The sequence below is a fragment of the Hemitrygon akajei genome, chromosome 6, assembly GCF_048418815.1.
Source record: "Hemitrygon akajei chromosome 6, sHemAka1.3, whole genome shotgun sequence".
NCBI classification, from domain to species: domain Eukaryota; kingdom Metazoa; phylum Chordata; class Chondrichthyes; order Myliobatiformes; family Dasyatidae; genus Hemitrygon; species Hemitrygon akajei.
The window spans coordinates 120,089,250-120,107,089 of NC_133129.1; the positions used below are offsets into that span (position 1 = coordinate 120,089,250).

At 43.6% G+C, this 17,840-nt stretch overlaps 1 protein-coding gene across 1 annotated transcript in view; it reads left to right on the forward strand.

Annotated features, from left to right (window-relative positions):
* Positions 1-17,840, forward strand: part of LOC140729417 (uncharacterized) — an 80,361-nt gene that overhangs the window by 45,550 nt on the left and 16,971 nt on the right. Inside the window, exon 6 of the mRNA XM_073049132.1 lies at positions 6,586-8,253. Within this exon, the coding sequence (XP_072905233.1) occupies positions 6,586-8,253 (1,668 nt within the window). The remainder of the gene's footprint in view (positions 1-6,585; positions 8,254-17,840) is intronic.

The following is a 17,840-nucleotide window of genomic DNA, read 5'->3' on the forward strand; positions in this document are numbered from 1 at the left end:
TCTACAGACACACAGTGATAGTGGTTTGTGTGTAATGGGATCTACAGACACACAGTGATAGTGGTTTGTGTGTAGTGGAAACTGCAGACACACAGTGATAGTGGTTTGTGTGTAGTGGGATCTACAGAGTACAGTAATAGTGGCTTGTGTGTAGTGGAAACTACAGACACACAGTGATAGTGGTTTGTGTGTAGTGGGATCTACAGACACACAGTGATAGTGGTTTGTGTGTAGTGGGATCTACAGAGTACAGTAATAGTGGCTTGTGTGTAGTGGAAACTGCAGACACACAGTGATAGTGGTTTGTGTGTAGTGGGATCTACAGACACACAGTGATAGTGGTTTGTGTGTAGTGGGATCTACAGAGTACAGTAATAGTAGCTTGTGTGTAGTGGAAACTGCAGACACACAGTGATAGTGGTTTGTGTGTAGTGGGATCTACAGACACACAGTGATAGTGGTTTGTGTGTAGTGGGATCTACAGAGTACAGTAATAGTGGCTTGTGTGTAGTGGAAACTACAGACACACAGTGATAGTGGTTTGTGTGTAGTGGGATCTACAGAGTACAGTAATAGTGGCTTGTGTGTAGTGGAAACTGCAGACACACAGTGATAGTGGTTTGTGTGTAGTGGAAACTGCAGACACACAGTGATAGTGGTTTGTGTGTAGTGGGATCTACAGAGTACAGTAATAGTGGCTTGTGTGTAGTGGAAACTACAGACACACAGTGATAGTGGTTTGTGTGTAGTGGGATCTACAGAGTACAGTAATAGTGGCTTGTGTGTAGTGGAAACTGCAGACACACAGTGATAGTGGTTTGTGTGTAGTGGAAACTGCAGACACACAGTGATAGTGGTTTGTGTGTAGTGGGATCTACAGAGTACAGTAATAGTGGCTTGTGTGTAGTGGAAACTGCAGACACACAGTGATAGTGGTTTGTGTGTAGTGGGATCTACAGACACACAGTGATAGTGGTTTGTGTGTAGTGGGATCTACAGAGTACAGTAATAGTGGCTTGTGTGTAGTGGAAACTACAGACACACAGTGATAGTGGTTTGTGTGTAGTGGGATCTACAGAGTACAGTAATAGTGGCTTGTGTGTAGTAGAAACTGCAGACACACAGTGATAGTGGTTTGTGTGTAGTGGGATCTACAGAGTACAGTAATAGTGGCTTGTGTGTAGTAGAAACTGCAGACACACAGTGATAGTGGTTTGTGTGTAGTGGGATCTACAGAGTACAGTAATAGTGGCTTGTGTGTAGTGGAAACTGCAGACACACAGTGATAGTGGTTTGTGTGTAGTGGGATCTACAGACACACAGTGATAGTGGTTTGTGTGTAGTGGGATCTACAGAGTACAGTAATAGTGGCTTGTGTGTAGTGGAAACTACAGACACACAGTGATAGTGGTTTGTGTGTAGTGGGATCTACAGAGTACAGTAATAGTGGCTTGTGTGTAGTAGAAACTGCAGACACACAGTGATAGTGGTTTGTGTGTAGTGGGATCTACAGAGTACAGTAATAGTGGCTTGTGTGTAGTAGAAACTGCAGACACACAGTGATAGTGGTTTGTGTGTAGTGGGATCTACAGAGTACAGTAATAGTGGTTTGTGTGTAGTGGGATATACAGAGTACATTAATAGTGGCTTGTGTGTAGTGGAAACTGCAGACACACAGTGATAGTGGTTTGTGTGTAGTGGGATCTACAAAGTACAGTAATAGTGGCTTGTGTGTAGTGGAAACTACAGACACACAGTGATAGTGGTTTGTGTGTAGTGGGATCTACAGAGTACAGTAATAGTGGCTTGTGTGTAGTGGAAACTACAGACACACAGTGATAGTGGTTTGTGTGTAGTGGGATCTACAGAGTACAGTAATAGTGGACTGTCTGTAGTGGAAACTGCAGACACACAGTAATAGTGGCTTGTGTGTAGTGGAAACTACAGACACACAGTGATAGTGGTTTCTGTGTAGTGGGTACCAAAGTTTCAGGCTGAGGCCCTCACCATTGTGTTTACTGTGTTATTAGCATTCCAGACATTGGTGGGTTGTGAATGATGAATATCATGGACACACAGTGATTGTGTTTTTTCTGTTTTTTTCCGGTCGGACTTCAGTAATCGTATTTTGTGCACATGGAGAACACGATGTTCATGTGGGTCTATAGATTTAAAATGGTGGTGTTTTGTGTAGAATAGACACCAGGGACCTACACTGTATGTTCTTTACGGGTAATGGGAACATACTACCCTTACTGAGGAGTTTTAAGTTCAGTTAGACAGTCAGCCAAATTCCATTGAAAACTGACATGCGAGTCAGGATATAGCTCCCTAGTTTTTTGGTTTTAATGGCCATATTATTGGGCAAGGGAAGGGGGAATGGGATGAGGGTCTGAAAGGGAACAAAGGTCTTGAGGATCCTCCTAGGCTCAAGGAACTAACTGCCCTGACCCTGTTTCAGTGAGTTGTTGGCGACAACAGGCTTGGAACATAGAACATAACAGCACAGTACACGCTCTTTGGCCCACAATGTTGTGCCGACATTTTAACCTACTTGCAGATCAATTTAATCCTCCCCACCTAAAAGCTCTCCACTGTACTAACATCATGTGCATATCTAAGAGCAAATAATTCCCCTGGAATCTGCCTCTACTACCACCCCTGGGAGGGCATTCCACACACTCACCAACCTCTGTGTAAAGAACTTACCTCTGATATTTGAGGAGAGATTTGCTAAGGCTACTGGGGAGACTATAAACTAGAATGGTTGGGGGGTGGGAATCAATTTGAAGAGACTAGGGGAGAGGAGGTTGGTTCACAAATAGAGAAAGATAGGAGACAGCGTGTGAGGGAGGACAGGCAGGTGACAGAGAAGGGGAGCGCTCAGACTGAAGATGTAGGGGAGAAGGAAGAAAAAGATAATAAAGTTGTTTGCACTGTTAGGGATAAACAGAGAGTAAGAGGTGGAGAGTTTCTCAAATGCATCTATTTTAATGCTAGGAGCATTGTAAGAAAGGTGGATGAGCTTAGAGCATGGATTGATACCTGGAAATATGATGTTGTAGCTTTTAGTGAAAAATGGTTGAAGGAGGGGTGTGATTGGCAACTGAATATTCCTGGATTTCGTTGCTTCAGATGTGATAGAATCAGAGGGGCAAGAGGGGGAGGTGTTGCATTGCTTGTCAGAATAGATTAGAGGGCTCGTCTAGGGAGGCTATTTTGGTGGAATTGAGGAATGGGAAAGGTGTAGTAACATTTATAGGGGTGTATTATAGACCACCTAATGGGGAGCAAGAATTGGAGGAGCAAATTTGTAAGGAGATAGCAGATATTTGTAGAAAGTACAGGTCGTGATTGTGGGAGATTTTAATTTTCCACACATAGATTGGGAAGCCCATTCTGTAAAAGGGCTGGATGGTTTGGAGTTTGTAAAATGTGTGCAGGATAGTTTTTTGCAGCAATACATAGAGGTACCAACTAGAGAAGGGGCAGAGTTGGATCTCCTGTTAGGAAATGAGATAGGTCAGGTGACGGAGGTATGTGTTGGGGAGCACTTCAGGTCCAGTGATCACAATGCCATTAGTTTCAATATAATTATGGAGAAGGATAGGACTGGGCCCAGGGTTGAGATTTTTGATTGGAGAAAGGCTAACTTTGAGGAGATGTGAAAGTATTTAGAAGGAGTGGAGTGGGACAATTTGTTTTATGGGAAAGATGTAATAGAGAAATGGAGGTCATTTAAAGGTGAAATTTTGAGGGTATAGAATCTTTATGTTCCTGTTAGGTTGAAAGGAAAGGTTAAAAGTTTGAGAGAGCCATGGTTTTCAAGGGATATTGGAAACTTGGTTCAGAAAAAGAGAGAGATATACAATACATATAGGCAACATGGAGTAAATGAGGTGCTCGAGGAATATAAAGAATATAAAAAGAATCTTAAGAAACAAATTAGAAAAGCTAAGATATGAGGTTGCTTTGGCAAGTAAGGTGAAAATAAATCCAAAGGGTTTCTACAGTTATATTAATAGTAAAAGGATAGTGAGGAATAAAATTGGTCCTTTAGAGAATCAGAATGGACAACTATGTGTGGAGCCAAAAGAGATGGGGAGATTTTGAACAATTTCTTTTCTTCGGCATTCACTAAGGAGAAGGATATTGAATTGTGTAAGGTAAGGGAAACAAGTAGGGTAGTTATGGAAACTATGATGATTAAAGAAGAGGAAGTACTGGTGCTTTTAAAGAATATAAAAGTGGATAAATCTCCAGGTCCTGACAAGATGTGCCCTAGGACCTTGAGGGAAGTTAGTGTAGAAATAGCAGGGGCTCTGACAGAAATATTTCAAATGTCATTAAAAACGGGGATGGTGCCGGAGGATTGGCATATTGTTCATGTGGTTCCATTGTTTAAAAAAGGTTCTAAGAGTAAACCTAGCAATAGTAAGTTTGACGTCAGTGCTGGGTAAATTAATGGAAAGTATTCTTAGAGATGGTATATATAATTATCTGGATAGACAGTGTCTGACTAGGAACAGTCAACACGGATTTGTGCGTGGATTATTAATTAGTGGTTAGTTTGTTAGATTAGTTCTTGTTTTTTTGTGGTAATATTTTTTTTTCTCTTTTCTTCTTTTTCTGTTTTTTTTATATTGATATACCTAGTTTTTTTTTGTCTTGTCCATATTATATTTGTATCACATATGATTTGGGAAGACTTAACTATATTGTACTTATTGCTTATGTATCCTTTTATGCTCATTTTAATTTTGTAATTTTGTAATCCCAATAATTACGTATCAATCTTACCATGTTGATATTAATAAAAAGATTGAAAAAGAAAGAAAGATATGTGCGTGGAAGGTCATTTTGACAAATCTTATTGAATTTTTTGAAGAGGTTACTAGGAAGGTTGATGAGGGTAAAGCAGTGGATGTTGTCTATATGAACTTCAGTAAGGCCTTTGACAAGGTTCCACACAGAGGGTTAGTTAGGAAGGTTCAATCGTTAGGTATTAATATTGAAGTAGAAAAATGGATTCAACAGTGGCGGGTTGGGAGATGCCAGAGAGTAGTGGTGGATAACTGTTTGTCAGGTTGGAGGCCGGTACCTAGTGGTGTGCCTCAGGGATCTGTACTGGGTCCAATGTTATCTGTCATATACATTAATGATCTGGATGATGGGGTGGTAAATTGGATTAGTAAGTATGCAGATGATACTAAGATAGGTGGCATTGTGGATAATAAAGTAGGTTTTCAAAGCTTGCAGAAAGATTTAAGCCAGTTAGAAGAGTGGGCTGAAAGATGGCAGATGGAGTTTAATGCTGTTAAGTGTGAGGTGCTAAATTTTGGTAGGAATAATCTAAATAGGACATACATGATAAATGGTAGGGCATTGAGGAATGCAGTAGAACAGAGTGATCTAGGAATAATGATGCATAGTTCCCTGAAGGTGGAATCTCATGTGGATAGGGTGATAAAGAAAGCTTTTGGTATGCTGGCCTTTATAAATCTGAGCATTGAGTATAGGAGTTGGGATGTAATGTTAAAATTGTACAAGGCATTGGTGAGGCCAAATTTGGAGAATCGTGTACAGTTCTGGTCACCGAATTATAGGAAAGATGTCAACAAAATAGAGAGAGCACAGAGGAGATTTACTAGAATGTTACCTGGGTTTCAGCACCTAAGTTACAGAGAAAGGTTGAACGAGTTAGGTCTTTATTCTTTGGAGCGTAGAAGGTTGAGGGGGGACTTGATAAAGGTATTTAAAATTATGAGGGGGATAGATAGAGTTGACGTGGATAGGCTTTTTCCATTGAGAGTAGGGGAGATTCAAACAAGAGGACATGAGTTGAGAGTTAAGGGGCAAAAGTTTAGGGCTAACACGAGGGGAACTTCTTTACTCAGAGAGTGGTAGCTGTGTAGATCGAGCTTCTGGTAGAAGTGGTAGAGGCAGGTTCGATTTTTTCATTAAAAAAAAAATTGGATAGGTATATGGACAGGAAAGGAATGGAGGGTTATGGGCTGAGTGCAGGTAGGTGGGACTAGGTGACAGTAAGCGCTCGGCACAGACTAGAAGGGCCAAGATAGCCTGTTTCCATGCTGTAATTGTTATATGGTTATATTTCCCTCATGACTTCCCTCCAATCACTTCAAATCCAAACATTATGCATGCATTAACTATTTACGCCCTCAGAAAAAGGTCTCTGGCTATCCACTCCTATCATCTTGCACACCTCCATCAGCTCACCTCTCATCCTCCATCTCTTCAAAGAGAAAAGCTACAGCTTGCTCAAACTGTCTTCAAAACACATGGCCTTTAGATCAGGCAGTGTCCTAATAAATCTCCTCTGCACCCTCTCTAAAGTTTCCTCATACTTCCAGTAATGAGATGATCATCACTGAACACAATACAGTACCCTAAATGTGGTCTAACTAGGGTTTTATAAAGTTGCAACATTGCTTTGTGGCTTTTGAACTCAATCCTGTCAACAAACCATACAACTTCTTAACAACCCTATCAGCTTTTGCGGTATCTTTGAGGGTTCCATTGAAATAGAAGCTAACTTTTGTGCTCTTCTTTCATTTTAAACAGATCTAGAACCGACAACGGTTCCACTGGCAGAGGACGATGAGGTTTTTACTGGCACCACAGTGGGAGCAGCTGAACCCTTTGCACCAGTGCAGACTGATCCCCGGACAACCGCAGTGCTCCCACTATCGGAAACACTCACAGAATCGGCTTCCCCCAATGTGCGGCTGACCAGACTAACATCTGCCACAGCTCCAGGATTCACAAGGAAAGCTATCCTCTCACCCACAAGCCCAGAACATCTGTTAAACAGCCTCTCTGGATCTCCAAGTACAAGAACAAATACCATAGAGGTGGTGGATGGCTCAGGATCTGCTGCTGGGAGAGAGCCATACACTGAGTCAACAGGCCAGACTCCATTGCCCTGGGATGACCACATGACAAAACCTACCTCAGGGACAGACTTTCCCACCATTGGGTCGACTGCTCTACCCTCTCCTCCATCTCTGCCTCTCGACGACAGCCAAGCAGTTAACTTAGGCACTGAGGCCGAACTGCGAGCCAACCATGTAACAGAAATCCCATTTTCTGCAGAGTTGCAAAGCGAGCCAGAGGTAGGTTTTGCAACTATCAGGAGCACTGCGCACCCTTCCCCTCTGGCCTCAGACAGCAGCCCAACACTTGCTGCAACCCAAGAAAGGAAAGAGCACACTGGGCTCGTCAGTGAAGTACCATCAGAGTTGGAGGTCATTAAAGCTGAACCGCATTCAGATAGAGTCTTAATAACCACAGGTGGCCCCACTCCGCCTTCCCCTCCCACTGCACTTGTGGACAACAGCCTCAGGTACAACACGGAGGAATACAGCCCCAAGGATGAATCAAACAGTTTGAATTCCCATTCAGACCCGATGGATTTCTCAGAGTTTCAGCTCAGTACTGAAGGTGATCCTGAGAGTGCTTCTGGTCTTTTCACATCACACAGGCTTACTAACCTCTCCTTTGACCCAGCAGCTGTCACTGTGCTAGACACAACATGGGCACCTTCCAGCTCACCCCCTTCTGAGTCTAGAGGCCAACCTGCTGACAGTGGGAATACTCCCGAAATCTTGGACTTTTCCCCTACAGAGATTCGTTTGGATCACAACACGGGGTTAAGTAACGAGTTAAGACTGGCTGCCTCAGCCTCTGCAGAGACGTCTGTCCCATTTGGAGAAAGTGGGAGTACATCTGATATACTGAGCTTAGAGACACGGGAGACTGCAACGAGATTTTCCCAAGAGATCACCATAAATATTGAACTGGCAACAGAACCCACCAGCCAACCTCCTGACATTAACACATCAAAGAGGACGTTCGATCCTCCAGTGGGATCCACTCTGCAGGCTGTTGATTTTGACCTGACCCGGTCTGTGAGACCCCCTGACCACTCCTCTGCTGTTGCCATGCCCTTTGTCACTACCCAGGAGCCAGTGACTTCCACTCTGCCTCCTTCACCGGAAGTGCCCCCCATTGTCCCATCAACCACTGCCAAGAAGGAGGTGGTGCATGAGATGGTAAACCAAATTGAGCCCTCTCCACACACCACAGTTCAACCAAAACACACCAGTCCAGAGCTGTCAGGCACCACAAAGGTCTACTCCACCATTGTCTTTGGACCAACCACTTCATCACCTATAACAACCAGCCAGGTGTACCAAGTGTCATCCTCTACAGTGGGACAAGAGCAGAAAGGTGAGCTTGCCTTATGGAATCACTGAACAGTAGTCTTCCCCTCTCCCCACTTTCTCATTCTGGCTTCTGCCCCCTTGCTTTCCAGTGCTGATGAGGGTTCTTTGTCCGAAACATTAACTTTCCATTTTCTTCCTTAGATGCCGAGTTCCTCCAGTGTATTCTATGTGTGTCTTAAGATTTCCAGCATCTGCAGATACTCTTGTGTGTATAACAGGATAGGCTGTAGTGGCCTTCAAACTGCAGATCTATACAGGCTTTCTCAATCACACTTTAACCAATGCAGTTATCATAATGGTATTACTGTCCATCAATCGTGTTACAGAAACATTCTTTACAGCAGAACTGTCTGTAAACTCCATCTTCATTGCCACAGCCCTGATGATGATAACTTTCAATTTATAATGATCAGTAATTCAACCCCTTCTCCTATTGTTGTAAAATTTACTCTTGCTGTATTCCATAAAGAGCATTCCATCCGAATGCATTAAGGCTTGGAGTGCTAACTGTTCTGCACATGACCGCAAGCAAAAGCCAAAAGTTGAAGCCAGTGTTCTGCACATCACTGAAACCAGCCTTTCCTCCATGGATCCTGCCTGCACTTCTGGCTGCCAGGGTAAAGCAGCACCATCAAAGATGGCAGCCGCTCCAGGCATGGACATCTCTTTTCTCCATTCCCGCTGGGCAGAAGATGCAAAACCCTGAGAGCTTGTACCACCAAGCACAGGACAGCTTCATGCTGCTGTTGTGAGACAATTGAATGGTTCCCTATACAATAAGATGGACTTTGTCCTCACAATCTTCCTCGTAATGATCTTGTACCTTCTAATTTACCTGCACTCCACTTTCTCTGTGGCAGTTACACTTTATTCTGCATTCTGTTATTGATATATTTTGTTCTACCTCAATGGTCTGTGTAATGAATTGATCTCTGTGTACAGTATGCAAGACAAGCTTTTCACTGAACCTTGGTTTATTATTGTCTCATGGACCAATTCAACACATTTCATTTCAATTCATTTAATTTCAATTCAGTTCAAAGCAAATGAATCTAACTAGAGAGCCTGCATTTGATACTTTCCTTGTTTCATTAAATGTTGCTGAACATTAGGCTTCTCATTCCTGCCGTAACTCTGGCACTCTGACCTCTTCTTTCACTCCTGGTCACTAGCGACCCCCTCCTTCAGAATCAGGTTTATTATTACTCATATATGTCAAGAATCATGTTGTTTTGTAGCAGTACATAAATTTTTTTATCAGTTACAATTAATCAATCAATAAATAATTAAACAAAAGGGGCAAATGAGGAAGAGCGAGGTAGTGTTCATGGGTCATTCAGAAATCTGATGGTGGAGGGAAAATGCTTTTTCCTGAAATGTTGAGCAAAGCTCTTCAAGTTCCAGTGTCCCCTCACCAATGGGAGTAATGAGAAGAGGCATTTCCAAGCGGGTGAGGGTCCTTATTGGTGGCTACCTCCTTCTTGAGGAGCTGCGGTTTCTGCTCCTTCCCTACTGGCTTTCCCTCCTGTCGTTGGTTAATATTGTTCACATGCCCCATACCTACACTCCTTGGAAATGCAACTTCTCGTACAAGAACACAAGAAAATGGGAAAATGGGCTCTGCCCCTCAACTTGTCCCCACCCCTTCACTCCTTATTAACCCCGATCCTCCTCCCTCACCCCTTCACTCCTCATTAACCCCGATCCTCCTCCCCACCCCTTCACTCCTCATTAACCCCGATCCTCCTCCCTCACCCCTTCACTCCTTATTAACCCCGATCCTCCTCCCTCACCCCTTCACTCCTCATTAACCCCAATCCTCCTCCCCACCCCTTCATTCCTTATTAACCCCGATCCTCCTCCCTCACCCCTTCACTCCTCATTAACCCCGATCCTCCTCCCCACCCCTTCACTCCTTATTAACCCCGATCCTCCTCCCTCACCCCTTCACTCCTCATTAACCCCGATCCTCCTCCCCACCCCTTCACTTCTTATTAACCCCGATCCTCCTCCCTCACCCCTTCACTCCTCATTAACCCCGATCCTCCTCCCTCACCCCTTCACTCCTTATTAACCCCGATCCTCCTCCCTCACCCCTTCACTCCTCATTAACCCCGATCCTCCTCCCCACCCCTTCACTTCTTATTAACCCCGATCCTCCTCCCTCACCCCTTCACTCCTCATTAACCCCGATCCTCCTCCCCACCCCTTCACTCCTTATTAACCCCGATCCTCCTCCCTCACCCCTTCACTCCTCATTAACCCCGATCCTCCTCCCCACCCCTTCACTTCTTATTAACCCCGATCCTCCTCCCTCACCCCTTCACTCCTCATTAACCCCGATCCTCCTCCCTCACCCCTTCACTCCTTATTAACCCCGATCCTCCTCCCTCACCCCTTCACTCCTCATTAACCCCGATCCTCCTCCCCACCCCTTCACTTCTTATTAACCCCGATCCTCCTCCCCACCCCTTCACTCCTTATTAACCCCGATCCTCCTCCCTCACCCCTTCACTCCTCATTAACCCCGATCCTCCTCCCCACCCCTTCACTTCTTATTAACCCCGATCCTCCTCCCTCACCCCTTCACTCCTCATTAACCCCGATCCTCCTCCCTCACCCCTTCACTCCTCATTAACCCCGATCCTCCTCCCTCACCCCTTCACTCCTCATTAACCCCGATCCTCCTCCCCCACTCCTCACTCTTTGTTAACCTTTATTATTGCCTAACCGCATTTAATATTAGTACCTTTTCCTTACTTTCACGTTCCATTAGGCACAGTCTTCTCTTCATTTTACATTTGAGTATCAGCAATTCTTTCCCTTTACCTGTACTTAATACAGTACCTGCTTATTCCCCCTCTTTCATTCTGGTTAATATTGCCTCTCTCTTCCCAATCTTTTCCTGTATTATTCCAGTAATGGCCTCTATCACAGCTGAGGATCATCCTTTGTTAGGGAGTGTTAGCTGGCTTGGAGTCACGAATGTTCAGACACAGATACACTTGCCAGGTGTGTGCAAACAGTGGAGTTACAAAACAAGCTGCACTGGGGGTAGATTAGAGTCATTGAATCAAGTGACAAGTAGAGTCACTGCCTCTGAATATAAAAGCAAGGATGTAATGTTGAGACTTCATAAAGCGTTGGTGAAGCCTCACTTGGAGTATTGTGAGCAGATTTGGGCCCCTTATCTTAGAAAGAATGTGCTGAAACTGGGAGAGGTTTCAAAGCAGACTCATGGAAATGATTCCAGGGTTGAATGGCTTGTCATATGGATAGCGTTTGATGGCTCTGGGCCTGTACAGGCAGTCCCCAGGTTACGTACAAGTTCCGTTCCTGAGTCCGTCTTTAAGTCGGATTTGTACATAAGTTGGAACAAGTACATCCGGTATTATTTAACGTCAGTTAGTCAAACGTTTGCCTTAGTATATAGTATATATTTTACCTTTCTATGGATATAAAACACTTAAGAAACGTATGTATTCCAATAATTAAACCACTGCGTTGATTAGTAATAATTGTAGCCTTCATCGGGGCAGGAACTTTCTCATGCTCCATTATTCTCACTTTATCCGTTATCCTTTAAAATTGTTCCAATCGTTGACCGACTGTAGCCTAACGCTTTTCCAATGACCGATGGTGTTTCACCTCTTTCCAAACGCTTTATTATTTCCACTTTATTTTCAATCGTGATCACTTCCTGTCAATGGAACAGAAACACTGTGAATGGCGGGTCCCAACCTGCGCTGACTTCTGAGGTCCGCTGGGTCCTAAGGACAACAGCACTGAATTCCCTGGGTCCCTAAACTCCACCATACTGAGACAGGTTAAATGGGACAAGTGGGGGCTGTGCTGGGTTTGGGTATTTGATCATCAACAATATTCCACGTGGGATTTTAAACTGGAGGTGGCAGTGTTTTTTTTTATGAGGTCGAGTTGCGAGCTCGACATCAACCCGGCACGGATGGTACGGGAGTCACTGGATTGACATCAAACACAGGAGCGGTCTGTCACTAAATTGAACCCGGGAACCTCCTTTCTCTAGCCCAGTGATGATCTGACTGCGCCACCAGCCGACCGGAACGGGGGTAGAGTGGGGCGGGGTCAGATTGAATCTTACTAAGAAAAATTTAAGCCAAATACAAAGTTAAACACTCAACAGAGTGTCAACGGCAACGACTTAAAATGGTGGACAGCATCACAATCCAACTTAAAATGGCGGACGGCATTCTCCTTCCTCGGTGTAAGTCGGATGTTCGTAACTCAGGGACTACCTGTATTCACTAGAATTCAGAAGAATGAGAGATGACCTCATTGATACCTATCGAAGGGTGAAAGGCCTTGATAGAGTGGATGTGGAGAGGACGTTTCCTATGGTGGGAGAGTCCAAGACCAGAGGACACAGACTCAGAATAGAGGGGCACCCTTTTAGAACACAGATGAGGAGGAATTTCTTCAGCCAGAGAGAGGTAAATCTGTTGAATTTGTTGCCAAAGGCAGCTGCTAATGCTAAGTCATTATATATAAGAGAATGAAGTGATATGGAGAGAAGGCAGGAGATTGGGGCTGAGAGAAAAATTGGATCAGCCGTAATGAAACAGTGGAGCATACTCAATGGACCAAATGTCCAAATTCTGCTCCTATACCTTATGGTTCAATCTGACCTCGGCTCTTGTCTGTATACCTTCTCCCCCATGTGTTTCTAGTTTTCTCCTCCATTCCAAATACTTGCAAGTGGGCAGGTAATTTAGCCACTGTAGATTACCCCTGGTGTGTGGGTGAGTGATGGAATCTCAGATTCTATCATTCTCTGAACCAGAAACACTCAGCAGGTCAGGCAGCATCTGAAGTGAGAGAAACATGTTTAATGTCTCAGGTTGAAGATCCATTGCTAAAAATGATTGTGGACTTCAGAAAGGGTAAGATGAAGGAACACATACCAATCCTCATAGAGAAATCAGAAGTGGAGAGAGTGAGCAGCTTCAAGTTCGTGGGTGTCAAGATCTTTGAGGATCTAACCTGGTCCCAACATATCGATGTAGTTATAAAGAAGGCAAGACAATGGCTATACTTTATTAGGAGTTTGAAGAGATTTGGCATGTCAACAAATACACTCAAAACACTTCTATACTTGTATAGTGGAGAGCATTCTGACAGGCTGCATCACTGTCTGGTATGGAGGGGCTACTGCATAGGACTGAAAGAAGCTGCAGAAGGTTGTAAATCTAGTCAGCTCCATCTTGGGCACTAGCCTATAAAGTACCCAGGACATCTTTAGGGAGCGGTGTCTCAGAAAGGCAGCGTCCATTATTAAGGACCTCCAGCACCCAGGGCATGCCCTTTTCTCACTGTTACCATCAGGTAGGAGATACAGAAGCCTGAAGGCACACACTCAGCAATTCGGGAACAGCTTCTTCCCCTCTGCCATCCAATTCCTAAATGGACATTGAATCCTTGGACACTACCTCACTTTGTTTTAATATACATTATTTCTGTTTTTACACATTTTAAAAAATCTATTCAATATACGTAATTGATTTACTTGTTTATTTATTATTTATTTTATTTTATTATTATTTTTCTCTGCTAGATTATGTATTGCATTGAACTGCTGCTGCTAAGTTAACAAATTTCACGTCACGTGCTGCTGATAATAAACCTGATTCTGATTCTAATTCTAACAAAGGCTCTGGAATCTGAAACGCTTCCTCTGTTTCTCTCTCCTCAGATGCTGGTTTCTAGCATTCTCTGATTTTAACTCAGATTTCCAGCATCTGCAGTTTGCTTTTGATTTTCAGTGCACAACAGCTGGGCATGTTTGAGGGGTTAAAATACATGGCTGGCTGGCGGAGATTACTTTGTGTGAGATGGGGGAGTTCTAGAAGAGCTACAGCCTCCTGGATTACCACATCTGCACCAGGTGTACCAAGCTTCAGCTCCTCAGAGAATGTGTGAAGGCGCGTTATTGAACTGGAGCTGTAGTTCGGTGACCTTTGGCTCATACAGGAAAATGAGGAGGTGATAGACAGTAACTCCAGTGAGGAAGTCACCCTAAGCTGCAGGAGGCCAGTAGCTGGGTGACTGTCAGGAGAGGGAAAGAATTGTGCAGAGTACCCCTGTGGCCGTTCCCCTCAGTAATAAGTATGCTCACTTGGGTACTGTTAGGGGGAATGACCTACCAGGTGAGACCTTCAGTGAATGGGTCTCTGGCATTGAGTCTGTCACAGTGACTCAAAAGGGAAGCGAGGAGAAGAGGACTGCAGTAGTGATAAGAGATTCCACAGTCAGAGAAGTAGACATGAGATTCTGTGGATGGGATAGAGGCACATGGATGGTATGTTCCTTCCCAGGTGCCAGGGTCAGGGACATCTTGGATTGGGTCCATGCGGGAGGGTGAGGAACTAGAAGTCTTGGTACATATTGGCACCAGTGACATAGGTCAGAAAAAGGAGGTCTTGAAAATAGATTTGAGGAAGCTAGGTAGAAAGCTGAAAAGTGGGAGCTCAAGGTAGTAACCTCTTGGTTGCTGCCTGTGCCATGCTGCAGTGAAGGTCATAATAGGATGATTTTGCAAATGACTGCGTGTCTGAGGAACTGGTGCAGTGGGTTTTTGTATCATTGGGATCACTTCTAGAGAAGGTATGACCTGTACAAAAGGGACAGGTTATAGCTGAACCCGAGGGGGACCGATATCCTTGCAGGCAGATTTGCTAGAGTTGTTGAGAAGGGTTTAAACTAATTTGGCAGGGGGATGGAAAACTGGGTGATAGGGCTAAGGATGGGGTAGTTAGTATACAAACAAAGGCAATGTACAGTGAGACTATCAGGAAGGACAGGCAGATGAGAGGGCAAAATTGCAGCCATTGAGATGAGTTGCAGTACAACGGACAGACAAAATCAAAAAGGGTGATGAATACAGGATTAAAGGTTTTATATTTGAATGCACACAGTATACAGAATAGGTAGAGGATTTTGTAGCATAGTTAGATTGGCAGGTATGACGTGTGGGCATCACTGAGTCACGGCTGAAAGGTTATAGTTGGGAGCTTAATATCCAAGTATACACATTATATTAAAAGGACTGCCAGGTAGGCATGGCTCTGTTGGTAACAAATGAAATCAAACCTTTAGAAAGAGGTGACATAGGATTGGAAGATGTAGAATCGTTGTAGGTAGAGTTAAGAAACTGCAAGGGTAAAAAGACCCTGATGGGAGTTATATACAGATCCCCCAAACAATAAGCCAGGATGTGAGCTACAAATTACAGCTCAAATTGGAAAATGTATTACAAAAGAGAAATGTTACAATAGTCATGGGGGATTTCAATATGGAGGTGGGTTGAGAAAGTCAGATTGGTGCTGATTTTGGATCCCAAGAGAGAGAATTTGTGAAATGGCTTTTTAGAGCAGCTTGTGGTTGAGCCCACTAGGGGATCAGCTACTCTGGATTGGGTGTTGTGTAATGAACCAGATTTGATTAGGGAGCTTAAGGTAAAGGAACCTTTAGGTGTTTATCATCATAATATGGTAGAATTCACACTGTAATTTAAGAAAGAGAAGCTAAAGTCAAATATATTATTATTACAGTGGAGTAAAAGGGAATTACTGAGGCATGAGAGACATACTAGCCAAAGTTGATTGGAAGGGTACACTAGCAGGGATGATGGCAGAGCAGCAATAACTGGACTTTCTGGGAGAAATTCATTGGGCACAAGATAGATATATCACAAAGAAGAAGTATTCTAAAGGCAGGAGGTCACAACTGTGGCTGACAATGGAAATCAAAGCCAACATATGAGCCAAAGAGAGGGCACATAATAGAGCAAAAATTAGTGGGAACTTAGTGGGAAGCTTTAAAAACTAACAGAAGGCAACAAAAAGTCATAAGGAAGGAAAAGATGAAATATGAAGGTAAGCTAACCAATAATATAAAGGAGGATACCAGAGGTTTTTTCAGATAATATGAATAGTAAGAGAGACAAGAGAAGATATTGGGCCGCTGATAAATGATGCTGGAGAGGTTGTAATGGGGGATAAGGAATTGACAGATAAACTGATTAACTATTTTGCATCTGTCTTCACTGTGGAAGACACTAACAGTATGCTGGGTGTTTGAGAATGTCAGAGGGCAGAAGTTAGTGCAGTTGCTACTACTTGGTGCTTGGGAAGGTGAGAGGTCTGAAGGTAAGTCACCTGGACCAGATGGACTACACCCCACGATTCTGAAAGAGAAAGCTGAAGAGATTGTGGAAGCATTTTTAATGATCTTTCAATAATCACCAAATCCAGACTTGCTTCCGGAGGACTGGAAAATTGTAATTGTCACTCCACTCTTTAAGAAGGGGAGAAGCAGAAGGAAGAAAATTATAGGTGATTTATTCTGACCTCAGTGGTCGGGAAGATGTTGAGTCGATTATTAAGGATGAGGTCTCAGGATACTTGGGGGCACATGATAAAATAGGCTGTAGTCGGCATGGTTTCTTTAAGGAAAAACCTTGCCTGACAAATTAGAGGGCATTCTTTGAAGAAATAACAAGTAGGATTGATAAATGAGAATTGGTAGATGTTGTGTACTTGGATTTTCAGAAGGCCTTTGACAAGGTGCTTAAGAGCCCAAGGTATTACAGGAAAGATACTAGCATGGATAGATCATTGGCTGATTGACAGGAGGCAAAGAGAATGAATAAAGGGAGCCTTTTCTGATTGGCTGCCAGTAACTAGTGGTGTTCTGCAGGGGACAGTGTTGGGACCACTTCTTTTCATGTTGTATGTCAATGATTTGGATGATGGAATCAATGGTTTTGTGGATGATGTGAAGATAGATGACAGGCAGGAAGGCTGCAGAGGATCCAGTCAGATTAGAAGAATGGGCAAAGAAGTTGCAGATGAAATACAATATCAGGAAGTGTATGGTCACACACTTTGGTAAAAGGAATAAAAGTGTAGATTATTTTTTAAATGAGGAGAAAATCAAAAAAGTTGATGTCCAGTGGAACTTGGGAGTTTACATGCAGGGTTTCCTAAAAGTTAACTTACAGGTTGAGTCTGTGGCGAGGAAGGCAAATGCAATGTTAGTATTCATTTCAAGGGGACTAGAATTTAAAACCAAGGATGTAATGTTACGACTTTATAAAGCACTGGTGAGGCCTCACGGAGCATTCTGAGCAGTTTTGGACTCCTTATCTAAGAAAGAATGTGCTGACTTTGGAAAGGGTTCAAAGGAGCATTTCATGGCTCTAGGCCTGTTTTTGCTGTGATTTAAAAGAATGGCGTGGGTGGGATATCATTGAAACCTATCGAATTTTGAAAGGCCAAGATAGAGTATGTTTCCTGTAGTGGGGGAATCTAGAACCAGAGGGCACAACCTCAGAAAAGAGGGACATCCATTTGGAACAGAGATGAGGATGATGTTCTTTAGCCAAATGGTAGTGGATCTGCAGAAATTTTTTCCACAGATGGCTGTGGAGGCCAGGTCTTTGATTATATTTAATGGGGAGGCTAACAGATTCTTGGTAAGTCAGTGTGTGAAAGGTTCTGGGAGAAAGAAAGGTTGAGAGAGAAATGTGTCAGCCATGATCAAGTGGCAAAATAG